This window comes from Polypterus senegalus, chromosome 2 (assembly GCF_016835505.1).
Source record: "Polypterus senegalus isolate Bchr_013 chromosome 2, ASM1683550v1, whole genome shotgun sequence".
Classification (NCBI taxonomy): Eukaryota; Metazoa; Chordata; class Cladistia; order Polypteriformes; family Polypteridae; genus Polypterus; species Polypterus senegalus.
The window spans coordinates 73936903-73963342 of NC_053155.1; the positions used below are offsets into that span (position 1 = coordinate 73936903).

General features: G+C 38.9%; 1 protein-coding gene across 2 annotated transcripts in view; it reads right to left on the minus strand.

The window, feature by feature from the left end:
* LOC120523042 (neuronal PAS domain-containing protein 2-like) overlaps positions 1–26440 on the minus strand; it is a 169618-nt gene that overhangs the window by 136696 nt on the left and 6482 nt on the right. For both annotated transcript variants that reach the window (XM_039743983.1, XM_039743981.1), the window contains exons 2-3: positions 23876–24024; positions 21023–21114 (exon numbers count right to left, since the gene is read on the minus strand). In XM_039743983.1, the coding sequence (XP_039599917.1) occupies positions 21023–21114; positions 23876–24024 (241 nt within the window). The remainder of the gene's footprint in view (positions 1–21022; positions 21115–23875; positions 24025–26440) is intronic.

Below are 26440 nucleotides of genomic sequence, written 5' to 3' on the forward strand. Positions count from 1 at the left end.
CAGGCGACAGCTCAATAGCTCGAATCTGGATATAAGTAGGTTCTATTTAGTCACCAGAAATATCTTTGTTAGGAATGGAAGTTGAATTTAGTCTTTAAATTTCTATGGTAAAGAAAAAGTTATGCAATGATGACTAAATTTAACTATATAAAGTCATTCCCAAATATATAAAGTCAAAACTTGATTATATAAAGTCAGCGTTGGTATCTATAAAGTCAAAACTTGTTTCTGAATATATAAAGTCAAAACTTGAATATATAAAGTCTTTCCCAAATATATAAAGTCAAAACCTGAGTATATAAAGATGGCGTTGGAATATTTCTGAATATACAAAGTCAGCGCTGGAATATCCATCCGTTTCCCAACCCGTTGAATCGGACCACAGGGTCATGGGGATCTGCTGGAGCCAATCCCAGCCAACACTGGGCGCAAGGCAGGAACCAATCCTGGGCAGGGCACATGCATCATTTTCAAAACATTAACCGAACAGTGTTTTTTTAATTTATTTTTCTGAATATGTTTTAGTTAACTTAGTTCAGTTCAGAGTCGTTTCAATCAATAGATTTTGACTTTCACTTTATATATTCAGGAGTGAGTTTATATACTCCGATGTTGACTTTATATAACCAGGAATGACTTTATATATACCGACGCTGACTTTATATATTCAAGTTTTGACTTTATATATTCCAGCGCTGACTTTATATATTCAAGTTTTGACTTTATATATTCGGGAATGACTTTGGATATTCAAGTTTTGACTTTATATATTCATAAAATCAATGTATTTGCCTCTTTGGCACCCCATAGTATATGTGTGTGTGTATATATGTATACTGTATATATATATATATGCCAGCAACACTCATGACAAATACATTGTCAATCATGTTACGTTATTATTAAAATGTTTCCTTTTCTTTTTACTTCTCCGCTGCCAAGCGCAGGTATTTTTATATATATATATATATATATATATATATATATATATATATATATATATATATATATATATATATATATATATATATATAGATAGATATGAGAACAACACTCATATCAATGACAAAACAATTACATTAACAATCATGCTACATTATTTTTAAAATTTTTCCTTTTCTTTTTCATTACTTCTTTAAAACACTACTTCTCCGCTGCAAAGCGCGGGTATTCTGCTAGTTGTAATATATTTTGTAAAATGGGTCTTACAGCATATTTTCAGAATATTTCAAAATATACTATAAAACATATTTTTACACTTTTAAATATATCTCAATATACAAAAACAGTATTCATTTCCATATTTTAAAATATATCAGTATATGCCAAGAAATTGTAACATATTTAGCCTTTGATTATATTTTAACATTTTAAAATACATTATTATTGGTAGCAATATATTTAAAAAAATACATTTTGCATGTATTAATTTTTGTAAGAGAATGTATTTTGTTAAAAACACCATAGGAGTTAAGAGAGGAGTTAACATAGAAGCATTTTTTTTAAGACTGGTGGCGAAACCAGCTGCTGTGGATTTGGCTGCAACAGCTGGCACCCTTCTGTACAAGCAAGAGAAATACTGCAGTGCTGGGTTACTATAAACAGCTGTATGCTATGCATTACTTCACAAAAACACTTAATTGGTGCTCTCTTTACTCTGTACGGTTAGTACTACAAACCTAACACCGGCGTCTCGTGTATAAAAGGTGCATACGCTTTTCAATGTGAACTTGCTGACCGATCGGGTATTTCACAAACATCACTGAGTAGCTCCATGCCAGCTGTATAGGATGGTATTATCTGCTTGTCATCCAGATATATAAGATATCTAAGATATCCTTACACTGTGGTTGAACTGGGAAACATCAAAGCGCAATTTGCAGCAATGTCCAGTTTTCCAAATCTAATCAGAGTGGTCAACTGTATGCATATTGCTATTGCAACGGCACTGGACAAGTTACAACAGCCAGGGATGAATCACCAAAAGAATGAATTGACATTATAACTCCACACAGTTGCAGGTGGTTTTTCCAACTAGTGCGACAAAAGGGCAGGCAGTTAGCGAGTCACCTCAAATAGCCAAGTAAAAATAAGAGAATCTATCCGTTGTGCCGTTTTGTGCTGACGCTACACTATAAAGGCGCTTTCATGAGATTAATTTGCTTATGTAAATAGAAAGCATTTCCACTCTATTAATGTGCTGCTCTGTAGTCCACAGAAAGTGTGTCTCATTGTGTAAACATGTAGCGTGCTGCATGATGTGGCACAAAATTGTGGCTTGCCATACCTGAAGAGATGCGACATGATGAACCTGACCCTGACCCACAAAATCATCAGCCAAACCGGACAGCGTTAAAACTTCATTTGAATGTAATTAGCCAGAATGTAAATACAGGTAATCAGATGCAGCATTTATTTTTTAACCAATTCATTTAATTTGTGGTCAGTATCACATAGTACAGCCCTTATATTCCTTAGTTCATTGGCCACATCTCTTATAGCATCCACTATTGCATTTTGTAACTCCAGAACAGTGTCCGTCAGCACACAGCCAGATGGTCGCCTCAGCAGTTTCTGAGGCAGACGTATGTGTGCAGCTGCAGCATCTGAATATGTACTAGGCACAGCAGCACCATTACCGCCTGCAGTCGCATCCCCGACATGGGATCAGCTTTTGTAATATTGTCTGAAACAGAATAAACAGACAGTTGGCTGCGAGTCACCTTTTCATGTCGACTCTGATATCTGACCACTTCTTTTTTATTTCAGGCACTGTGCGACTTTCTGAACTTGAACCTTCAAGTGTCTCCGCCACACTGTTTCACTCCATAACTTCCTTTTGTTGCTTATACCACTGCTTAAGCCAACAAAAAGTATGTTTTTCCTTGCCTCCATTGTGCATTCATTGAAATTATTCTTTTTTTATTTGCTTTTGCCATTGTCTTTTAACACAGCACTGAACTGAAGGGGATATTTATATTCATTTGCATATTCAAATATGTGACATTCTGGGAGGAGTTGGGGTGGGGTTGTAGGCACATGAACGTGGGTTAAAAGTCACATTAATTGGGATTTATAAGGAGGACGTGCGTGGAACTTGGCGTACATACAGTTTTATGCATCTGTATTTTTTTTATGCATACTCACTTTTCCAGTTTTGTCCATATGCTATGTTGTACGCTTTCCAGTGGTAAAGTTTATTTCTTGGTGCAAAGAGAATTTTCTGCATCATAAAATCAATAAAACCAAGGAAATAGTTATTGACTTTTGCTGCCTCAAAGAGCTTCTAATGCCATCATAGGCAGCAGACTATTTTCCAAGATGTCTGACCTAGGCCTCCAGCATAACATCTCCCTGTGGGTATAGGACTGTTTAACAAACCGGCCACAGTCAGTCAGGATGGGCCCCTACCACAGACCCACTTTGTCATTCAGCATAGGAGCACCACAATGCTGTGTGCTGAGCCCTTTCCTTTACTATCTGTATACATATGACTGCACACCAGCTCACAACACCAATGCTATTACTACATTTGTAGATGATACAATAGTGGGGCTGATCATGAGTCTATCTGCAAGAAGAAGGTACAAAGAATAACAGACTAGTGCATTGAAAATAACTTGATACTTAACATCAAAAAAACTAAAGAACTGATCAGTGATTTCAGGAAGAAGCAGGATGACCATCACCCACTGTATATAAAAAGTGACAGAGTGGAGAGAATCTCTAGTTTTAGGTTCATGTGTAACTATATCTCAGAAGATCTCACATGGACAATAAAAACAAAGACTTGTTATAAATAAGACAACAGCAACTTTACTTCCTGAGAAATCTCAGGAAGGCTGATCTATCACAAAAGCTTCTGTTTTTTTCTGTCTTTGGTCCATTGATAATGTCCTAGGATACTTATATGGTATGGCAATAGCTCAGCAGCTGACAGAAAGGCTCTGCAGAGAATCATGAACACAGCAGAGAAAATCACCAACACACCTTTGCCTACCTTGGGCACCTACACCTCTCGATGTCTGCAGAAGACATCCTGCATCATAAAGGACTTCCATCACCCAGCACACAAACTGTTTGAGCTTCTCCCCTCAGGGAAGACATACAGGTCCATTACAGCGCAGACCACAAGACTGATGAGCAGTTTCTACTCCAAAGTGATTACTACACTAAATTCTGTAATGAAATCACACACATTATGGAAATAATTGTGAAATATCATATCAATCATTATTATTTAGTTATTATCATAACTTGCACAATGTTATAAAAAAGCTTATTTTTTTGGCATATGTTGACAATTGTGCAATGCGTGAGATGTATATGTAAGAATATTTGATATTAGATGTGTGTGGGGTTTTTTTTTTAAGCATAGTTTTGAGCATAGTTTCAGGAAGTGTACCGGAATCTCATTGTATGTGTCATGCAATGACAATAAAGGTAACTTATCTCTAGGGCAGATCACTATTCAAGGAGTTGATGTTGAGGTGGTGCACTAATACAAGTACTTTGGGGCCCACATTAATGGCAGGTTGGTCTTGTTTCGGAACACATAGGAACTATACAAGATGGCAGAGCAGTCTCTTTTTCCTGGGGGACTGTGTTCCTTTAATGGAGGAAGTGGCATCCTTCACATTTTCTATAACTTTGTGATGGCTAGTTTGATTTTCCGCCTTATGGTGTGCTGGGCCGGTAACATCACTTTAAGTGAGGCTTACCGAATTAACAAGCTAAATAAAAGGGCAGGCTTAGTTATGGGACACCCTCTGGAAGCCCTGGAGGTAGTAGCAACAGAGAGAATTAAAAGAAAACTGAGTACCATTATGAACAATGAAGCACATCCTCTCTCATAAACACTACCAATGAGGACTTTCAGCCAATGAATTAGTCAGCAAAAGTGTGTCAAGAAACGCTACGGGGTCTCCTTCATACCAACAGCAATATACCTGCATAATGCCTCACTGGGACTGTGATAGCCAAGTCAGAAGTTTTTTTTCTTTTAAATTTTCTTGCTTCAAAGTCATTCTGGTGTGTGTTCAGACCAAAGCATGTGTGTATATTTAAGTATTTATTTATTTACTTATCTATCTGTGTATTTTTTTTTATTTAAAGAGCTTCTGTAAAAAGCCAAATTTCCTCCTGGGAATAGATCAAGTTCTATCTGTCTATACCACCATTTGTTTCAATGTCCAAGAAATCCAGCAAAATTAAAGAAAATCTAAGAGAACAGAAAGAGACGTAATTGACAGTTTTAACAAACTTTAGGCAAGTCCATAAATGCCACAAAGTCATATTGAGGGTAATGACATCTAGAGTTTGTTTGAAATTGAACATTTATGTATACAATACATCTACTCTAATGCAGTCCGTGTGTGTGTGTGTGACTGTGAGTCTAGTACTTCCAAGCAATCTGAATGGTCAGTTCGACTTTGGTCTAATTTGTCATCTTAAATTGACAAGATCAAACGTCAAGAGAGTTTAAAAATGGCATTGAAGGCACAATCAGAGTCACCTTCAAAGAGCAGGATATGGTGGCCCATCTACAAATGGTGGTAGTCAAAAAGCAGACAAGAGGTGAGTAAGGCACCTCAAAATGACAGAGTCTACAGGAATACCAGACAAGAAAGGTCATACAAGGAACACTGAAGGTACATGTACTGCAAGAGATACCCTATATATATAATATATTATATAATATATTATATAAGTATAATATATGTAACATGGCTAGTACATATACATATATATCATACAATACCAGTACTGGAAAAATAAAGAAAAACCCAAATATGAAAATGGATTTAAATTACCAGAAGTAAATGTTAGCTTTCAATTACTGCCACCCATTCCCTTGGCACTCACTCACGACACGATCAGAACTTCACGGGAAACCCCATCACCCTTATTTCTTTGAAGCGATCTGGACTTCATGAGGGACCACCCCTTATCCCTTTGACATGATTTGGACATCACAGCTATTAAGAGATAAACAGTGTGTACTGCAGTGCACCAAGGAGACGAGCAATTGTGCACTGCACAAGGAAGGTTGCAGTTGTAGGGGTTTGGAGTTACTTGTTATTCACTTCAGAAGCTTTTTGGTACTGGTACTGTGGACTAAAAGCTGGTCAAAAGTTTAGTATCAATCAACACTAATGTGCATATATGTTCTGTTTACCTTCGTGTGGGGCACAAGCTGTGAGCATGGACAAACCATGGGGAATAAAATGAGGAAACTAAATGAAGAGAAAGAAAGAAATGTTACATCTAGTAACATGACTATGGTCCATCCTCTATAATGCCAGTTTATGTTTCCCATCTGCTAAATGAAGGTCTTTGCCATGACAGCCAAAGGCATTTCAGGAAATGACAAGGCTAAAAGTCTTCAGAAAAGACTTATCTTTACTGTTTGTTATAAGATGTAGGCCATAATTTTAAACTGACACAAGCTACTACTTGATTACCAGCTTTGAATTTGCAACATCAGCTTATTATAAGTATCTAGGAAGTGAAACAAGCAGGATCACCACACCATGAGAGGAAAGGTAAACACTCATGGAGGACAACTGAAGCCTAGAAGTTTCTAGAGGGGCCTGGCCCACTGCTGAGACAGTCAGCAATGGAGACAGAAGAGAAAAGATGACAAGCAGAAGCTGATTTCAAGTTCCCGGAGTTGCTTTTATAAGAGAATGTGCAGCTGGCCCTACTGACCCAGCCATTTTGGACAACTTGAAAATCTGGGGTTACAGGGAAATAATGAGGTGCAATTATATCCTGGGGTTTCTGTAGCCACACAAAGGCCTGAGAAGTGTTTGTGGAGCTCAGCCTGAAATAAGCCTAATAGAGGGGTTAAAGTCTCCTGTAGTAACAGATTGGGAAGAAAATTTTGCACAAAGGCTCAAAAAAACATAAAAAAAATAACAAGGTCTTGCACTTGTCCTCCCTATTTATTATCAATTAAATATCAAATTAACATAAATAGAACAGCTCCGAGTGGACAGATGCCAACTGGGCACTCTGCATTTCATTTGCACGGCCAATGTTTAACTATTTGATTGCTTTTTTTCTAACACTCACACAGTTTCTTTAACATGTTATTTCAGCCCTCCTGTGTCTACCATATCTCTTTCAAGCCTTGATTTAAGTCACTAACAGACACACAGAACTCTAGGACTGCAAAACTAGCACAATGCCAGTAGGTTACTTACCAACTTTTGTGCTGCTGTCTTGATCACTTGACCTAAATCAACATTCCAATCACAAAGAACAGACTTTCTAGCCCTTGTTAAGTTTAGTGTATTGCCTGAGCACACCATCCTGGGTTGGTAACTGACTAGTGCCTGGAACTGTCTCGACAGCATTCAGCTCCCTTGACCCTCAACTAGAGTAAGTGGACTTGAAAGTGTATAAATGAATCAGTGGCGTAGCGTAGTGGGGGCGGCACTTTTAGGGGGCGGCAAAGAATTACTGTATATTTTAGCCTTTTAAATTGAAATACCTAAATAAGGGGGCTGCAAAATTTTCCTCCGCCCCAGGCTGCTGACACCCACGCTACGCCACTGAAATGAATACAGTAGGTTAATGAAGCTTACAGGAGGAGGAAGAGGAGGCATTGTGATTCTTTAACATGGCCTTTTTATAACTTCACTTTAACTTAATCCAGATACTCTGTATGTTCTACGTGAAGTCTACGTGACCATCATCATCAAGTCCTTCCATGAAAACCCTAAATACAAAGAGGACTGTTTGATTTATGTTAGGTAGATTGCCCAGAGGGGACTGGGTGGTCTCTTGGTCTGGAACCCCTACAGATTTTTTTTTTTTCTCCAGCGTTTGGAGTTTTTTTTTTGTTTTGTTTTTTCTGTCCACCCTGGCCATCGGACCTTACTTATTCTATGTTAATTAATGTTGACTTATGTTTATTTTTTATTGTGTCTTCTATTTTCTATTCATTTTGTAAAGCACTTTGAGCTACATTTTTTTGTATGAAAATGTGCTATATAAATAAATGTTGATTGATCGATTGATTGATCACTGGAGACCAGTGATAAAATGGGATGATTACTATCACTGTCTTCGAAACCCATGTGGGTGTCTTTCAGAATTTTGTTTTAATGTAAGTAGCCTTCTTGTCTAATTCTGACAATGGGTTACAATATTTTAACATGGTATAAAGGTACAACTTACTGATCTATGATTACTAGGATCCATTTTAACTTCTTTGTTTTGGGCTTTTTCTCATACAGGAAGATGAACAGCTGATACATAACATTTTCCATTTCTTTGAACTCTACTGATCAGATCTTATCACCTCTAACAGTCACATTTATTTTTAAAGCATTGACTGCCTAGGGCTCTAGAACATCTGGTTAAAAATTCTTAAATACCTGGCTTATTTTTATAGGTGTTCAAAAGATTAAAGACTGCATTTCATCATGTCATGTTTGATGTGAAGTTAGCTTCCCCCTGCTTTTCCCTCCTTGCTAATATATGCTGACCAAGGCCATAGCATTAACCCATGACTGGAATAAAATAAGTAAGTTACCCCGATATTTAAAAATTACACTCGTACTGATGTAGGAGAATTGATACTCAGGTAGAGGATTAATAGAGGAAAAGCCCAGACGGCGACAGATTGCTTTTTCTTTTGTGCTGTATACACTCCTTGCCATCAGTCTTCCTTGAATATTTTGTGACATTTAATAAAATACTCTCCCTAACTCTTTTTTTTGTTCTTTACTGCGGTCTTTTTAGGCATGAGGGTTGTCAGTATCTGTTAAGTCAATTTACCCTCCAAAGCCAACAATTCAAATATTTAAAAGATGAAAAGGAATACAGAAAATGAGACAAGAAGAACTGGAACTAGTTTTAGTGAGGAAAAAAACAATACACTTCTGGCCCCTTCAAGTGACAGGCCTTTTATTTTTACATCTGAATGTGGTTTTCAATGAGTTGATCAATTTAAAAGCCTTACTTTACCACTAACATTAAATAAAGCAAAATCACCAGACATAAAAAAGAAGAACGCCATGGAATTGTTTTTGTTGTCAAGGAAACTAAAGCTTAAAGTGAGATAAACAATTGAGACCCCCTGCAATGAATTCTGCTTAACCCTGTACTGCAAGTGGAAAAACGGTGAAAATCTAATGAGCAGTTACAAAGGTAAAATTCTAAGGAAAAAAAATGTGTCATCCATTCATCCCTTCACTGAACCCACTTTATTCATTTTTTACATATACTGTATAAGTAAGTACAGAAATTCAACCTGCAGCCTTCTTTGATAACTGTAATGAAGAATAATATGCTAAAGTTGATTAGATGCATGAAAAAATGACAGATGACAAAAGAGTGAAAAGAATTTTCAGAGGAGAATCTGATGATACAATGACAGGGATGAAACGGAAAGATGGCTAAATGATGCCAAAGATGTCTGCAACATAATGGAGGAGGAGGCAGAGACGTGTGGGTGATGGTGAACATACGATTTCATTTGGTATGTTTTCCATTGCCTTTCATATCTATAGCCACATTTTTAGTCTGGAGGTTTTCAATTCTTGCATATACTGCTTGCCTCAAGGATGCCTTAATTAAGAGTGGTGCTGCTTGCCTCACAGCTCCAGCAACTGAATTGTGGTTTTATCACTTCCTGGGTAAAATCAATGTGCTTTCATCACTGTGTGGCTGCAGGTCTTTCTCCCAGTATTTGGGTTTTTCCTCTCACAGCCCAAATATGTGTAGGTTAAGTTAGATTAAATGACTGGTGAGGGTTGCATTGAGTGTGCCACTCTGCCCAATGTTGGTTCCTGTCTTGCGCCCAATGACTCTGGCACTGGCTTCAGCCCCCAACTTACAGATTAATGGGGAAACAGTGAGCTAGTGATATATGCAGGCCTTAAGGAAATGTAAGATATTTTTAAACTGCATAATCATTAATGCCCAATGCCAAACAAACAACTTAAAATCCACTTGACATTTAACTTACCCTGACATTCTGACCCTTCTTTCAGTTCACCCTCTTTGTTCAGGTGCGCTGGATGTTTTGCATTTGTATCACAACTTATGCTATTTGCTCAGGGTTTTCTTATAGTATTTTATACATCTTATATTTTTACTCAGGTTTTTTTTTTGCCTCTTACTATAATTTAAAGCTTTGGATTTCCTTTATTTTTCTTTATTTAGTGTATTATTTTTATATCCAATATTGTATATTCCCTGTTGTTCATTTTGGAGTTCTGTGAAGCACATTGAGCATAGGAAAGGTGCTATATAAATAAAATGTATTATTATTAATCATTATTATTATTATTATTGAGTATTGGGAAAAGTACTGCTGCTCTCTGTTGTCTAGTAAAAGGTTTCATGACCCGAGGCACATTTCAGCACTCCTAATTTTATATCTACTGTTATCTACTGTGTATATACTCTGTACAATTCTGGTGGAAATGTTCCCTCAGTCAACACATACAAGGTATTCCAGTTCATTGCACATACACACTGGGACAATCACACATACGTTTTTATGACAAAAAAATCATATTACCTGTAGAAAAATCTACACAAGCATGGGGAAAACATGTCGATTTCATGCAGAAAGTGACAATGCCAGGATTCAAAACCAATCATCTGAAGAGGTGAGGTGGCACCACTAACTACTTTGCCCCTGTACAGCATCTATACTTTAAATAATGAAAAATAAAAGCTATCGAATTAGTCATTTGGTAATTTGCCCTTCACATTTCCTGTAACTGTCTCTCCCTTCACAAAAAGTAAAATGTTTTAATTAGATCTTCAGCTTCTGAAAAAAAAATCAATAGTTCAGTGGGTGTCCTAGCAGATCGTGTTCTCTTCTCACAGCCCAACTGATGTGTAGCCTCAGTGAATGACAAGCTGTCTGGAACAGGCAGGGACATTTTTTGCTTTCTTTCATCATTTAGCCACTGATAGGACCAGATGGCCATGCAGAAATAAGCTCCTGCAGTGCGGGAAAGATATTTTAACAAAATTACACCTGAAGGTAAACTGGTTTAAATTCAGATTAAGACAGTGATAACAGCCTGCATGAACCCAACCTAATTTGGGGGTGCACCTGTCACAAAGTTTAGTTTGTATTTGTATTAGCAGCTGATGTAGAAATAAAACATAAACATTGTAAAAAAAAAAAAAAAGATGAATTTAACCTTAACACAGCCAGATGAATCCCTGACAAAGGGGTTATTGTAGTCAAAAAAATGCATGGATTTGGATTTGTGTCACCAAAAAAAACATTTTTGCTTGATAAATAAAAAAACTTGCATTTTAAAATGACTATTTGTATTTGATTTTGCATTCATTTCTTTATTTGCACTGTGACTTATACGTCCAGTTGTTTCCATGTTTCTTCTGAGCTGCTAGGCCATGCCACTTGGGAAGGTTCCTTGTACGGAGTGCAGCAGTATAAATATGTGTGGTGTTCTAAAGATTCAATAATTGACGTTTATTTGTATAGCTGACACTTAAGGGACTCAATAATCTCAAATGCTGAGTACATCCGTAGATAGTGGAGACTGAAACAGAGACAAGCACTTATAAACTGTCACAATGTATTGTGATAGACGGCTGGCAGCTAGGGTGCCCCAAAAATGAAAGAATGAGGGAAGGCAACAACTTTTGGACTCTGCCTCCCCCAAGATGCTAGATGGCAGCTCCTCCCCTGGAGTATAGTGGTGCCCCGGATTCCTGCAGGGCATCCTGGGACTTGGAGTTTGGTTTCTCAGCCCTGTTGGGTGCCGTCAGGGGAAGCAGTTGAAGGACCTGGGGAGTCATACTTTCCCTATAGCCTGGCAGAACTAATGAATCACATGGATGGGAGCCCCGAAGTACTTCTGGGCTGACAAAAGGACTTGAGTTCTCCATCTGAACCAGTCACATGGGAAGAAGTACAGAAGCACTTCCGGGTCGGGCACTATATAAAGGACTGCTGAAGACCCAGCAAGAGAGCCAGAGATGGAGGTGGACGAAGCTTGCTGAGAGATGTAGAGGAGAGATTTATAGAGAGAGTATTGTGTATTCTGTTGATTATGTCCCTGTTTATTGGTGGCTGTGGTGCTAGAGAGGCACTATTTAAAGAAGAAAAATATTAAAAGACTTCTTAGTGCTTTTAACCTGTGTCCTGTGTCTGTTGGGGTTAAAGGAGCAACAGCAACCCCTAGCGTCTTACAGTATTTTATCTAACATTGGTAATATAATAAAACTGGTAATTTTACAATGTGTTTCAGGATCAGTTGAAAATGTTTTTCAACAGCTAATGTTCAGTTTGGTTTTAGTACAGTTACAATTAAGTTTTTTTTTCCTTATACTATTAAGTCATCAGTTAGTGAAATTCACCAAAGCATTTTTCAGAATAAATACTGTATACAGTATACTGTGTTTGATGGGGACTTTGTTTGCCAAATAATTTCCTGGAAATCTGCTGTGCGGCCAGCATAAACAAACATTTTTTCACAGCGCCTCATGACTGCTTTTGAGGCCAACAAGACATCAAGGAGCTGTAGCAGCCAATGCTGGATGGGGCAGACCCCCTAGCACTGTAATGCTGATCCAAGTAGTATGTGAAAAATTTGCAGAAAACTTGTACATTTAAACACAAAATGCACACACAGGGGGAAGCCGGGAATGTGTCAATGTATTTGTGTCTTAAAGGTAATGCCTTTGTGTATGGACTTGTAAGAGCCTTATGTGTAATGCTAAGCCTACATCTTTAATAGTATTACCCAAAGTACTGTGTAGTTGATAATGAACAAAGAAGGAGCGAAGAATCCATCGTGCTTCAGTGTTGTGATTATTTGGCAGTAGCGGCAGTGAACGAGCAAAGGTATTAGGGGAAAAAAAACAAACAAACTGAACTTTTTGGTTCGAGAGAGATGATAATTTTATCTTGGGGAGACACAGTGTACAGTGCAGGGGTTAGCACTGTTGTCTCACAACTCAGGTCACAGTTTTGAACATTATAATTGGTCCATCATAGTTAGCAAACATTTCAAAAAATGATGGCACCAATATAATCCACTCATAACTAGTTCAGTTTCTGCTTCCTCGTTAACTTAAATGCATTTCACAGAGTTAACAAACATTGCCATGATTTTCCCAAAGTTGAAGAGAAGCGAATCCAGTGGGGTTTGCTCCTCTCTAGTCATCAGTAAGTTTAACAAATACGGCTCATGACAACATTGACAGTGAAAGTACTTAGAAAGCGGTGAATGCATCAACTGTTAGAGTTTCGCATTAAACTGAAGTGTAAAATGGACAAATACTAAGAAGAAGAAATCATTTGGTTGGGCACTGTTTCAGTAAGGTACAGTAGCTTATTGCTTGTGCTTTATAACTGTCATAACAGGGTTCACTACACAAATGGTGCTTCAGACTGAGCTCTTCCTACTAGTGTTTAAAACAAATCTAGAGACTTTGCACCTCAGCAGACCATAAATGTACAACAGCATAACTCACAATCAGAAATTCTAGGGGAACATTAAGCCAATTTGTTCTCTTGAAGGCCGCTGGGATTTCTGAACCCCAGAACCTTCTTTTATATTTAAAACAACAAAGTGTTTCTTATTAATTTTGGGCTACCTCACCACTGTATTTTCTAATTGGGAACCCTGGGTGCCTTCTAATGCCCTGGGAAAATAAAACTAGCCACAATCATCTTATTCTGGTGCCCACTCAGGTTCCCATGCAGTTCGTTTAACAAAAATACCTGTGGGGGTGCAAAAACAAAATACAAAAAAAAACAAAAAACTGCAGTGATGATTGCAGAGCCCCACTTAAAGTCCAGTGCACAAAGAGCCTCTTCCTCTACCTTATGCTATCTCTGTAACCTTACAACTCCATCCATCCATTATCCAACCCACTATATCCTAACCACAGGCTCACAGGGGTCAGCTGAAGCCAATCCCAGCCAACACAGGGCAGGGCGCAAGGCAGGAAACAAACCCTGGGCAGAGCGCCAGCCCATCGCAGGACACACACACCCACACCCACTAGGGACAATTTAGAATTGCCAATGCACCTAACCTAACCTGCATGTCTTTGGACTCTGGGAGGAAACCCACGCAAACATGGAGAGAACATGCAAACTCCATGCAGGGAGGACCCGGGAAGCGAACCCGGGTCTCCTAACTGTGAGGCAGCAGCGCTACCCACTGTGCCACCCCCTTACTACTCCCAACAACCTTTTTCAAAAGCACTGTAGTCAATCCACCTACTGCACTCATTGTACTCTTAGTGCATTTGCAAGCTTCTAATGGCAAATTAATTCATTCATACATTTAATCTCAAATTTGCTTAATTCAATACAGCAAATCCTGGCACATAAGGCAGGAACTGACTGGTCCATTGCAGAAAGACAAACACACACACACACGCGCGCGCACAGTAGCATCGGGGCCAATTTGGCAACTCTAAACCAATTAATGCAACCTCCTCATTCTCAGAGGGAATGCACAACCTTCACACAGACAATGCCCGAGCACTGGCAAAATTTAACAGAGAATAAGAAGTGAATGTGAAGACAGTGACAAACAATGTGCAGGATTCTAACAGCCTTCCATTAGTTGTAATAAGTAGTTTTGAAGGTGGTACTTTGAAATTATTTGTTGTAGTTAACCTTCTAATATAGAAGAAAAAAATAAGACCCATACTGTAGAAATAGACTTCAACATGATGTACTTGAAAGCCCATATAGTGGCAGGTGCATCAAATAACAAGGTTGATGTGGGCCAATATTTTTCTCTGGCCTTTACACAAATATTCACATTTATAAAATACAATTTGTTTTTTCTAAAACCAAAGTAATTAATCTGCAAAACTTTTGAAAGTATCTTGTAGACATTTTTCAATTACTAATCAATGTTTTTTTTAATTATTGGTTAATTCATTTTATTAGGAAACGTTTAAAATCAAAAAGAGAATAAAGTCCCTGTCTCGCCTGCATCTCACTGATGCCCACAATACCACATACAGAGATGGCATGGTTTACACATCCTCGTGACAACAAAATAAGAAGTTTTTAATATAAGTTTTTAATAACTGTTTTTTCTAAAGTTGATACATTGGATGGAGAAGAGACATTATTACAAGCTGCTGAAAGTTCTAAAAGAAATAAGTTGTAAAATAAGTTCCTCTAGGAATCTACTAGACATTGATCTGGTCTTTAAGCTTTTCTAAGTTAATTTATATCTTACTAGCCGAAGCCCGCCGTAGCATACGGCAGTGTAAGAATAGGAACGGAAAACGGTGAGAAAGGAATTCAGTATAACAAAGGCTTAGGAAACCACCGTCGGAGTATAACGAAAATAGCAAGGAGCGAAACCAATGCCAATGGTGGAGAGAGTACCTTCCTGTAGCAGGCTATGGAAAAAAACAGACATACACTCGCCTAAAGGATTATTAGGAACACCTTTTCTATTTCTCATTAATGCAATTATCTAATCAACCAATCACATGGCAGTTGCTTCAATGCATTTAGGGGTGTGGTCCTGGTCAAGACAATCTCCTGAACTCCAAACTGAATGTCAGAATGGGAAAGAAAGGTGATTTTAGCAATTTTGAGCGTGGCATGGTTGTTGGTGCCAGACAGGCCGGTCTGAGTATTTCACAATCTGCTCAGTTACTGGGATTTTCACGCACAACCATTTCTAGGGTTTACAAAGAATGGTGTGAAAAGGGAAAAACATCCAGTATGCGGCAGTCCTGTGGGCGAAAATGCCTTGTTGATGCTAGAGGTCAGAAGAAGAGCAACTTTGACTGAAATAACCACTCGTTACAACCGAGGTATGCAGCAAAGCATTTGTGAAGCCACAACACGCACAACCTTGAGGCAGATGGGCTACAACAGCAGAAGACCCCACCGGGTACCACTCATCTCCACTACAAATAGGAAAAAGAGGCTACAATTTGCACAAGCTCACCAAAATTGGACAGTTGAAGACTGGAAAAATGTTGCCTGGTCTGATGAGTCTCGATTTCTGTTGAGACATTCAAACGGTAGAGTCAGAATTTGGCGTAAACAGAATGAGAACATGGATCCATCATGCCTTGTTACCACTGTGCAGGCTGGTGGTGGTGGTGTAATGGTGTGGGGGATGTTTTCTTGGCACACTTTAGGCCCCTTAGTGCCAATTGGGCATCGTTTAAATGCCACAGGCTACCTGAGCATTGCTTCTGACCATGTCCATCCCTTCATGGCTACTTCCAACAGGATAATGCACCATGTCACAAAGCTCGAATCATTTCAAATTGGTTTCTTGAACATGACAATGAGTTCACTGTACTAAAATGGCCCCCACAGTCACCAGATCTCAACCCAATAGAGCATCTTTGGAATGTGGTGGAACGGGAGCTTCGTGCCCTGGATGTGCATCCCACAAATCTCCATCAACTGCAAGATGCTATCCTATCAATATGGGCCAACATTTCTAAAGAATGCTTTCAGCACCTTGTTGAATCAATGCCACGTAGAATTAAGGCAGTTCTGAAGGCGAAAGGGGGTCAAACACCATATTAGTATGGTGTTCCTAATAATCCTTTAGGTGAGTGTATATAGATAGACGCCGCATTCACTGTGTTGCCCAGTCGACACGATAAGTCAGCGCGTCCGCCCTATTGCGAGTGGTAAAAGTGTCATTTAAACTAATACAGGTAGATGTGGAAACCGGGTTTTCGGATGAAAAAGCAATAACGTTTTAAACAGTATCATTTACATACAACAGATTTTGGCGAATCGTTTACATGCAATTATTTATATCCATTTATACACTAAATGTGTGTGTATCCCATGGTCTTAGAGTTGGTGGGCGGGTGCTCTCTGTCTTACGTGCGCTCTCTGTCTTGCTTGCCCTTAGTTACAGTTGGCGGGCAGGGCTCTGTGAGTTGGCGATCGTGGCTCTCTGGTTTGCGTGCGGTGTAAAGTGAACGTGGTTCTGAGGTGCATGTGGACTTTTGCACAGATGAAAGCAACTGAGGCTGTGTTTGGTGAGTTGCTGCGTGCGGGCACATGAGCAAGCAGTGCACATGCCTCGAGAGCGATGCTGCACACAGGAGGACGGTTACAGTTGGTGTGCATGGCTTTGTCATGCGTATCCCATGATGTGGTAGGAGGGTTAGAGTTGGAGGGCGGGGCTCTGTCGAGCGTATCCCATAGTCTTAGAGTTGGCAGGTGGGGCTCTGCCTTGCTTGCGCTCACTGTCTTGCGTGCCCTCAGTGTCTTGCTTGCGCTCAGTGTCTTGCGTCCCCTTAGTGAACTATATATATAGATTACAGGTCGACTCTTGCAATTTGTGAGGTTATGATTCATGGATCTGCCTATTGACAGGTTTACCATCAATAATGAAATCTAAACAATTTGGAGAGTTTTGAGATCTATTGTGGAAAACCACAGACAACACTGTAGCAGCAACACTTAAATGGACTCCAAATTCCATCAACCCCAGGAGTACCATGTCATTAAGCAGATTTGTTAGTAGCAACGAGAGTTGCTAGGTGATAGACAAGGACGCAAGCTTTAAATGTGGATCATAAAAAGTGTGCTTCACTGTGCAACTACATTACAATTACACCCATCAGCAGATTACAGTTTTCTCAGAATTTATTCCTTGTCCTATAGCCTACTTGTTCATGTGATTTCATCTGAATTGGAAAACGTCTTCTTCTGAGACCATTACCAATTTCTAAAAATCTACACATACATCGCCATCTTGGTAGGACAAAACTTTCAGAAGGCTGTTCACACCACTATCATCAGCATATGCAAAAATTTTGTAAAAAGTTACAGTTCACTAAAGAACTGCTGAAGTACACATTTTGTCTGGGGGAGACCACAGATCTTTTTCTTTGCAGCCAGCGTCACACAAGTGATTTGCTTGCATAGTGATAGTTCTGTCCTGCATTGTTCACAGCTTTTTGAATCTAATTTAGTGCATTGTAGCTGACTGCCAGGGCCCTTACCCGGCCAGGATGCCTCGATCATGGAAGGACCGGGGGAGAGAGCTTATTCCAGACACTATCTCCCCCTGAATGCTAGAGGGCAGCCATTCCACTGGGTTGCAGTGGGGCCACAGGTTTGGACCATGCAAGCCCAACCCTGCCACAACCAGGGGGCACCTAGACCTTTGCTGAGCCCTATTTAGCAGCACTTCCGCCACACCCAGAAGTGCTGCTGGAACCTCGTTGGACACCTGAAGTCTTTCCAGGTGTTCTATAAAAGAAGCCAATCACCACTACTCAGGGGGCCAAAGTTGGGAGGAGGTGGATGAAGAATGCTGGGAAAGGAGTGAAGGCTGAGAAAGAGAGAAGAAAAGAACGGAGCTTTGGTGCTGTTTATTTGTCTTGTGCTGCTGTGGGGAGCAACAAAAGCGCTTTCCACGTGAATTAACATGTGTTGTGTGGCAAACTCATGTCTCTGTCTGTCTGTGTTGGGGCAGCTGGAGCACCCCGGTTTCCACAGCGTATTTGCAGATTTTTGATTTTGTAGGGTTCTGTGCCCTTATCCTGCTTCAATCACAAGGGATAACTGTGTATAAACAAGTGATTCCACATTCTTCATATGTATGTTCCAAGCTTCCCTCACATTTATGCTGTGTTCCATTCATAAGGAAATGAAATTCCAAAAAATTCAGAAAATAATGGATAAGCAAGGGCAAGAATTATTAATACTGGAGTCTGGTATTAAAATTAATAATTGTTTTACAAGAGTGCTGAGGATTTTCCAACTGAGGACAGAAAATGGTAGAAAACAACTAAATTGTTTGATATTCACAATGAATAAAGACAAACTTTAATAAAGGAAGCATACTCGATAGGAACCTTTCCACCCAAAGACGCTGTGGATTGAATGGTTTCAAAAATGGACGGCTGCTACCTTATTAGATATCGTAGACTGTACATTCTGATCATTCTAATTATTTAGTGGGTTTCAACCATTTGCCTACCCCAAAATTTAAGCAAACTGCAGTCCTTCTCACTTTCCCAGACTTTGGGCACAATCAGTGAGCAAATGGCGGACATTTATACACAAGTCTAGGATTAAGACTCGTTCTATAAAATTCCTGAAAACCGTCGGGACAGTTTGCCCTCTGGAGGCCTCAAGGTTTCATGCACCCTGAGCCCAATCTTACACTTTAAACACTAAGCTCCCATTTTTAATTTTAAGCTGCTTTCTTATCTGCCTTTACAGTATTTTCATTCTAGCGAACTGGGAGAATAAAACTTGCCACCCTTCTCTTCCATGACGCCATATTTAAACCAGTGCTCACTGGAATTTTCATGTACAGCTTATCTTTTTGTGGCACCTCTTACAGGAGGACTCATATTTAAATCAATGTTGGTGTTATCCATCTTCACACCGCTTCTCACAGTTACAAATCTGTTTATAGTGCCAACCTCATTGCTGCTGCAGCTCTATTGCCAGAGGTGTGTGTTAGCATAGTTTTGTTTAAAGTTTTATCCTGATGTAATTTTTATAAATAAAAGGAAAATATGAAGTTGAAGGAGCAGCCAGTAAACACACACACACCCACTCACACAGCATGGAGGAAAGCAAACAGCAAAAGACAGAAGAAAGTGATGAAAACGGGTGGAAAAGGAGGAAGCAAGTCCCAACCAGCACTCGACTGGTATGAAGCCAGTTTCAGATATTAGATGTGGAAAAATTAATCATTTGGACACAGAGAGTTCAATAAGTACAACATTATGGAAAGAAGCCTTGGGGACTTCAGGACAGGCCAGGTCAGGGTATATGAAAAACAGGAGGCTGAAGGCAACTTAGCTGTGATGGTAGCAATCTTTGTGGACATGAAAGGGTGTGTATTGGCATACTGATAACATTTTGGTCAGCATTAGTTTGAACTGTTAAATGGTGTCACTATGCAATGGAGACATTTGAAAAATGGCATAACTCACTGTTAAATAAAAAAAATGCATTAGTGATCATTCTTTGACCATAACATCAGTCTTGCTACACTGCAACTAATTTAGGCTGCGAAAAGTTGTTTACCCAGAGCTCAGAAGTACTATTACGTGAATGAAAATCATCAATTTACACCATCTTCAACTTCACAGCAGACATGTGTTCAGTCCCACCTACAAAACCCGTGCTGAGCCAAACATCAGGTGCCTTTTAAGCACCTCACCTGAAGCACATTTCAGTAAAACTCTTCTGCAAAAATCAAATGACTGAAGTACCTAAGTTCACAGTACTGATGTAACACATGTTCAGATGGTGTTTAATATAAAATTTCCTGGTGATCTTAAGGTTATGATTTGATGCCCAGTTTTGATTTTCAGTCACAAAATGTCATGAAGTGTGCCTGAGTAAAGGTTTGAGTCTTGATAAAAGTGTGCACATTTTGCACTTTTACCTTGTTTTTTATCTCCAGGTATGTGTTTTCATTTTTTGTTGTACCTGTAAGGTAAAGTGCATCTCTAAATTAGTTGGCTATGAATACATATACAAATAAATAATATAAAATATTTACTTGTTTACAAAAAATATAAATAAATGTAGACATGAGCATGAATATGCATCTGGCATCTATCCACCATTGATTTCCTCCTTATGTCAGATGCTGCTAGCATCCCAGCGTCCATTGGATTAAGTGGGCTAAAAAAAACAGAGTGGATAACTCGTCATACTGTAAATGATCGTTCTTTCTCTCATTTAACTGCAGATTAAAAACAATTTGTACTCTGCTTTCATAAATACACAACATAAGACTTGGGTTTCCACTTACGATGGCGATTTTTACATTAACTTGTGAGAATCCAAACTAACATGTTAGGGTTTAATAAATGAAGATTAAGAGAATATCCTTCAAAGATTCACTCCAGGCCCCTGTAAACCTAAATTGGATAAGTGGGTGTGAAAATTTATGGACAATAGCACATGAGGTTCGTAGTATGAATGACTAGTGGATGCATTGGAAACAAAACTTTGATAGACTAAGTCATTTAACAAATATGACCAAAGTTTACAGTGAAAAAAATCTTATACCTCCAACATAAGCTGAGTAAACTCCTCATTTCCAAGAAAGGAAGGCTTCCAGTCCTGCTTAACGTCAATAGCTTCTGTATGGGATGATACATCTTTACAAAGCAGAAAAAAAAATCAACATTTATTGGCACTGCTCGACTGCTCATTAAAAGGACTATGTGCATTAGATAAACCCCTTGATCGAATCAACATGCACTAGGAAAAGCTTTTGAAGAGTCTCAGCATCTTAGCTATTAACAGGCAAAGTAAAAAACTAAAACATTATGAAAGAATCAGAAAGCAAACTATAGATATCTGAAAGATACAGCAGAATACAATTCACTGTGATTCACCTAAGCTTCTTTCTTTTACTCAGAAGTAATAGCATGACATCTCTTAAACCTGTCTTCATTTTCTATGACTATTCTGTACTGAAGTGTCGCCTTATTTTGACATATTTTGGTGACTTGATGGCAATAACCAGGCAGGAATGTCAGTGGTATTTTTTCATTTCTAAAACTGCATTCTAGTATCTTCTATAATTTACTCTCTATATATAAAATCCTAAGCCTAAAAGTGCAATGATTTTGAACAACAATTTTATGTGACGTTTTTATATCACTTTTTAAATCGGGTTTATTTTAAAACCTACATATATATGTTTGGTATCATTCTTTTCAGAATTTATCAAACATTAATGTGATGTTGTTAGATTTTCAGATTCTTATTCCATTATTAAATTATGAACTATAAAATATCAAGAACTCACGTCCCGCGAGATGAGACTTTGTGCCAAGACATTTAATCACACCCGGGGCCAGAAATTAAAGAAAAAGAGTAGGACAGCTGCTGTACAGGCTTTTAAATGTTCGAAGCAGTGTGAGAGATGCAGATCACATGGCACGGCAGCAAGCCAGCAAAAAAAACTGTATTTGTTTCCCATTGTATCACCATTTATGAGGGGGTTTCGGAGGAGCGACCGCGTCTCCTTGGGGTGTGTTCAGCCCCCCTCTTCACAACATGAGCAGCTGAGACATGAAGTGAGAGGAGCGTAGCGCAGGCTAGCGGGGTCGGCGAACAAAGAGATATTAGGAGGTAACCTCCTAATATAATATAATATAATATAATATAATATAATATAATATAATATAATATAATATAATATAATATAATGGTAAGATCTGTGTGTCCTATTCCCCAGTTTGACTTTGCTGTGATTGGTCAGTTTGGCTTTGGTAAGTTGATTAAAAAAGGAGGTGTGAGTGAGTAAGCTACCTGAGCTGGAATAAAGGCATATGAGGCATGCTGAGAGTCACCTTCAAATACTGAAAGTAGGAGGTGAGCAAGGCGCCTCAGATATAATGAGTGCCTGAGAAGCAGGCTTTACAGAAATGCGCTTGACAGAGGGAATGTCAGTCAAGAAAGGTTCAGACACATGTGAGTAAAGGTGCAGAAGGTACATGAATGGCAAAAAACTGAAAATATTTTTACAATTGTTATATTACTTGTCTTCAACAGGTAATGCAATTAGAATAACAGAATTAGGGTTGTGGGGAGCCATGGCCTATCCCAACAGGATCAGGTATAGGCAGGAACAAACCCTAACCAGGGTGACAGTCTATGGCAGAGCTTAATCTCTGACATATTCATATAGAGCTGATTTAGAGTAACTTATTCACGTAACGTGTAAGTCTTTGTGATTTGGGAAGAAAAAGCAAAGAAAAAAAAACTGTATTGAGGGAAAAGCCCACACTAATACAGGGAGAGAATTCAGACTCCATGTGTACAACAACCGGGTGGATGATTTCAACACTGGATGCAGAATCCATGAGCCAGCAGCACTAAGCACCATTACAATATCAGTAAGCGTAACTGTGGTTATGTGCGTGAGTGACCATGAGTGGGCCCTGTCATGGATGGGCTGCATTTCCATGGTTTTTTTTTTCTTCCCTGAGTCAGACTTGAGCGTGGAAAGGCAGCCCGTCTATCACAGGGCCCACTCATGCATGCTTGTGTACATGTTCTCTGAACACTCTCCCCACGCCAATGTAGGCAGTTCTCTTGGTATTTCATTATTCCTTCCACATCGCCATTGCCGTGCACATAATGTTATTTGGTGATTCCAAATCGGCCCTGCTGAAAGTGAGTGTGTGTGTGCAAGACTAATCCCCAAGATGCTCCATCTGTGGTTGGTTCTTGTCTTGTGCCCATGCTGCCAAAATGGGCTCCAGTCCACCAACAATACTGTTTTAGAATATTTTAGAAGTGTACCACATTGAAGTGAGAGGGCCTGAGTTTACCAGCATTGTTAAGAGTGAGAGACACTGTAATGTAAAAGGAAAAATCAAAGAATACTTTACATCAATGCTTTTGGTGGTTTGAAGAAAGAAATGCTGGCAACTCCTGTTACATGGTTCTGAATTAACTGAAAGGCTGTATTGTCCAGTAAAAGAATAAAAATGAATCATTAGCTAAAACATCAATATTCAATAAAAGCACAACACAGCAGCTAATCCAAGAATGATGAATTAGAACTTTTGCAACTCACTTTTTTGTCACTATTGATATGTTTGCAACTCCTGGCACGTCTACACAAATAAGGTAAGTAAATTAATAAATTTCTTTATAGATTGCATGTTTACATAACACGTTCTCATAAAAGCAAGCAAAGAAAATGGTTAAATACAATTCTATAAAAATTTACAAAAAGAATGGCATCTGGCAGGAGATTTCACAACAATATCTGACCTGCTATTGTTCTTCTACAGTACACAAGGAAAGATGTTAAGAAGCAAGAAATCTGTCATTTTTTATAATGCATGATCAACAAAGTTCCTCTTTAGACAGCTTTTTAAAAAGACATTAAAGAGTTACCACTGTGTTTCTGTAAGAAGTCAATGGTCCGCTCCAGCACGGTGGTCTTGTCCATTTTCCGAGTGTTTCCCGGAAGCATGGTACTGAGCTCTTTGATGAGTACATTAAACTGGTCTCTCCGCTTCTTCTCTGACTTGTTGCGTGAAGCCCTAGAATGTATTTTTAAAAGAATATACATATTTAGAACAATCAACTGGCAAACTGCTATCTAGCCACTAAAATCTAAGAATGTTTCTGATAATTGTTTACTGCTTGAACCAAACTGAAAGTTACTTACTTTCTAATAACATCTATCCTCTTAAATCTGTTTCTCTTCTGCATGAATGTGTACTTCCATACGCATCACAATCGGCTGTTGCTGGATATCAGCTTGAAATGAGTGTGTATAGCGCAACTCTTTATATGTGTAAGCTGACTATTTGCTAAATCAGTGTTTCCCAACCCAGTCCTGTGGCCCCACTGTGGCTGCAGGTTTTTGTTCCAACCAGCTTCTGTTTTTAATTGAACTCCTGGGCTAATTAAGTGATCCTCGACAGTACTCTATTTTTCCAATGTCACATTAATAACATCACCCGGTCTGCTTAATTCCACTTACGTAATATTAATCGCATTCGTCCCTCCCTCACTCCTCATACTACTGCCATTCTTGTTCATAGTCTTGTCACTTCTCGGCTGGACTACTGCAATTCACTCCTCTTTGGTCTCCCTAATAAATCTCTTCACAAGCTTCAGTTAGTCCAGAATTCTGCAGCACGTATCATCACTGGAATCCCATCTTTTCACCATATTACTCCGGTCTTGCAGCAGCTTCATTGGCTCCCGATCAAGTTTCGTATTGATTTTAAGATTCTGCTACTAACTTTTAAAACCATCCATAACCTCGCACCTCCATATCTGTCTGACCTTCTACATGTTGCCATTCCATCCCATAACCTTAGATTCTCTTCCTCCACCCATCTGACCGTTCCTCCCTCCCGTCTAACCACCATGGGGAGCAGAGCTTTCAGCCGTTCTGCTCCCAAGCACTGGAACTCATTACCTGCGGATCTCCGAAATATTAAATCATATTCATCTTTCAAATGTAAACTTAAAACACATTTGTTTAAAATGGCTTTTTCTTCTTCCTCCTAATTATAGTGGTTTTGTTTGGTTTTAACTTTTACATTTTCTGATGTTTTAAGTTGTTTAAAATTGTGTTTTGTATTTATTTATTTGTTTATTTATTGTTTGTTCGGTGTCCTTGAGTTCTCTGAAAGGCGCCTTGTATAAATAAAATGTATTATTATTATTATTATTATTATTATTATTATTAAGTGTCATTTCCCAAGTTCTGTGTTTTGGGAACAATATAGAAATTAGAAAACTAAGTTTGGTAAATATATACAGTCGACTCAACACTGCTGAAAACACATTACTTTAACATGGCCTTTTTATAACTTCATTTTAATCGTAATTTAACTTAATCCTGATACTCTGTATGTTCAATTCATCATAACAACTATTCATGGTGGCTCTAAAATCGGTACTGACCCCTACTCTCTTTTCTGTTTCTTTTTCCGGTTTCTTTGTGGTGGTGGCCTGCGCCACCTCCACCTACTCAAAGCTTCATGATGCTCCAACAATGATGGACGGATTAAAAGGAAGAAGTCTACGTGACCATCATCATCATCAAGCCCTTCCGTGAGAACCCTAAATCCAAAGAGGACTGTTTCATTTATGTTAGGTAGAATGCCCAGAGGGGACTGGGCGGTATCATGGTCTGGAATCCCTACAGATTTTATTTTTTCTCCAGCCGTCTGGAGTTTTTGTTTTTCTGTCCCCTGGCCATTGAACCTTACTCTTATTCGATGTTAATGTTGATTTATTTTTTATAATTATGTCTTTCATTTTTCTATTCTTTAATATGTAAAGCACTTTGAGCTACTGTTTGTATGAAAATGTGCTATATAAATAAATGTTGTTGTTGTTGTTGACTCTTGACATATGACCGGCCTGACATGCGAACAACTTGATTTACGAGCAAAATTTTTGTTTTGATTTACGTCCAACATCTTCCGTTATGACCCGAATGCGGTCACGTGTATCCGCTTGTGCGATTGTAAACAAACAGCCGAGAGCGTTCGTAAGCGTCAGTTGGAACCCAGATACATGTGTTTGTGGATGTAACATAATTCATTAAGACCATGGCAAGCAAGACGCATAATTGCTAAGGAAGGAAGAGAAGGTAACGAAGGTAAAGAAAGTGATTGTTAAGGGATGTTAGGTAGTGGGCTGGCGCGGCACATGATGATGATGTCATCAGGCTGAGTCAGCACTGGCTTGCTTTGGAGTGTATTATTACAGCAGTTCACAACACAGCCAGCTTTGAACTGAGTGCTCGACTACTGTCATTATTAACTTGAGAAACAGCGATCACAATCGAAACGAAGAAGGAAATTGTGCGGAAATATGAGAGTGGTGTTCGTGACTGATCTCGCTAATATGTACAGCATGTCGAAATCCACCATCTTGACAATTTTACAAAGAAAAGATTTGCATAAGGAGGCTCCTTCTAAACAATAACCA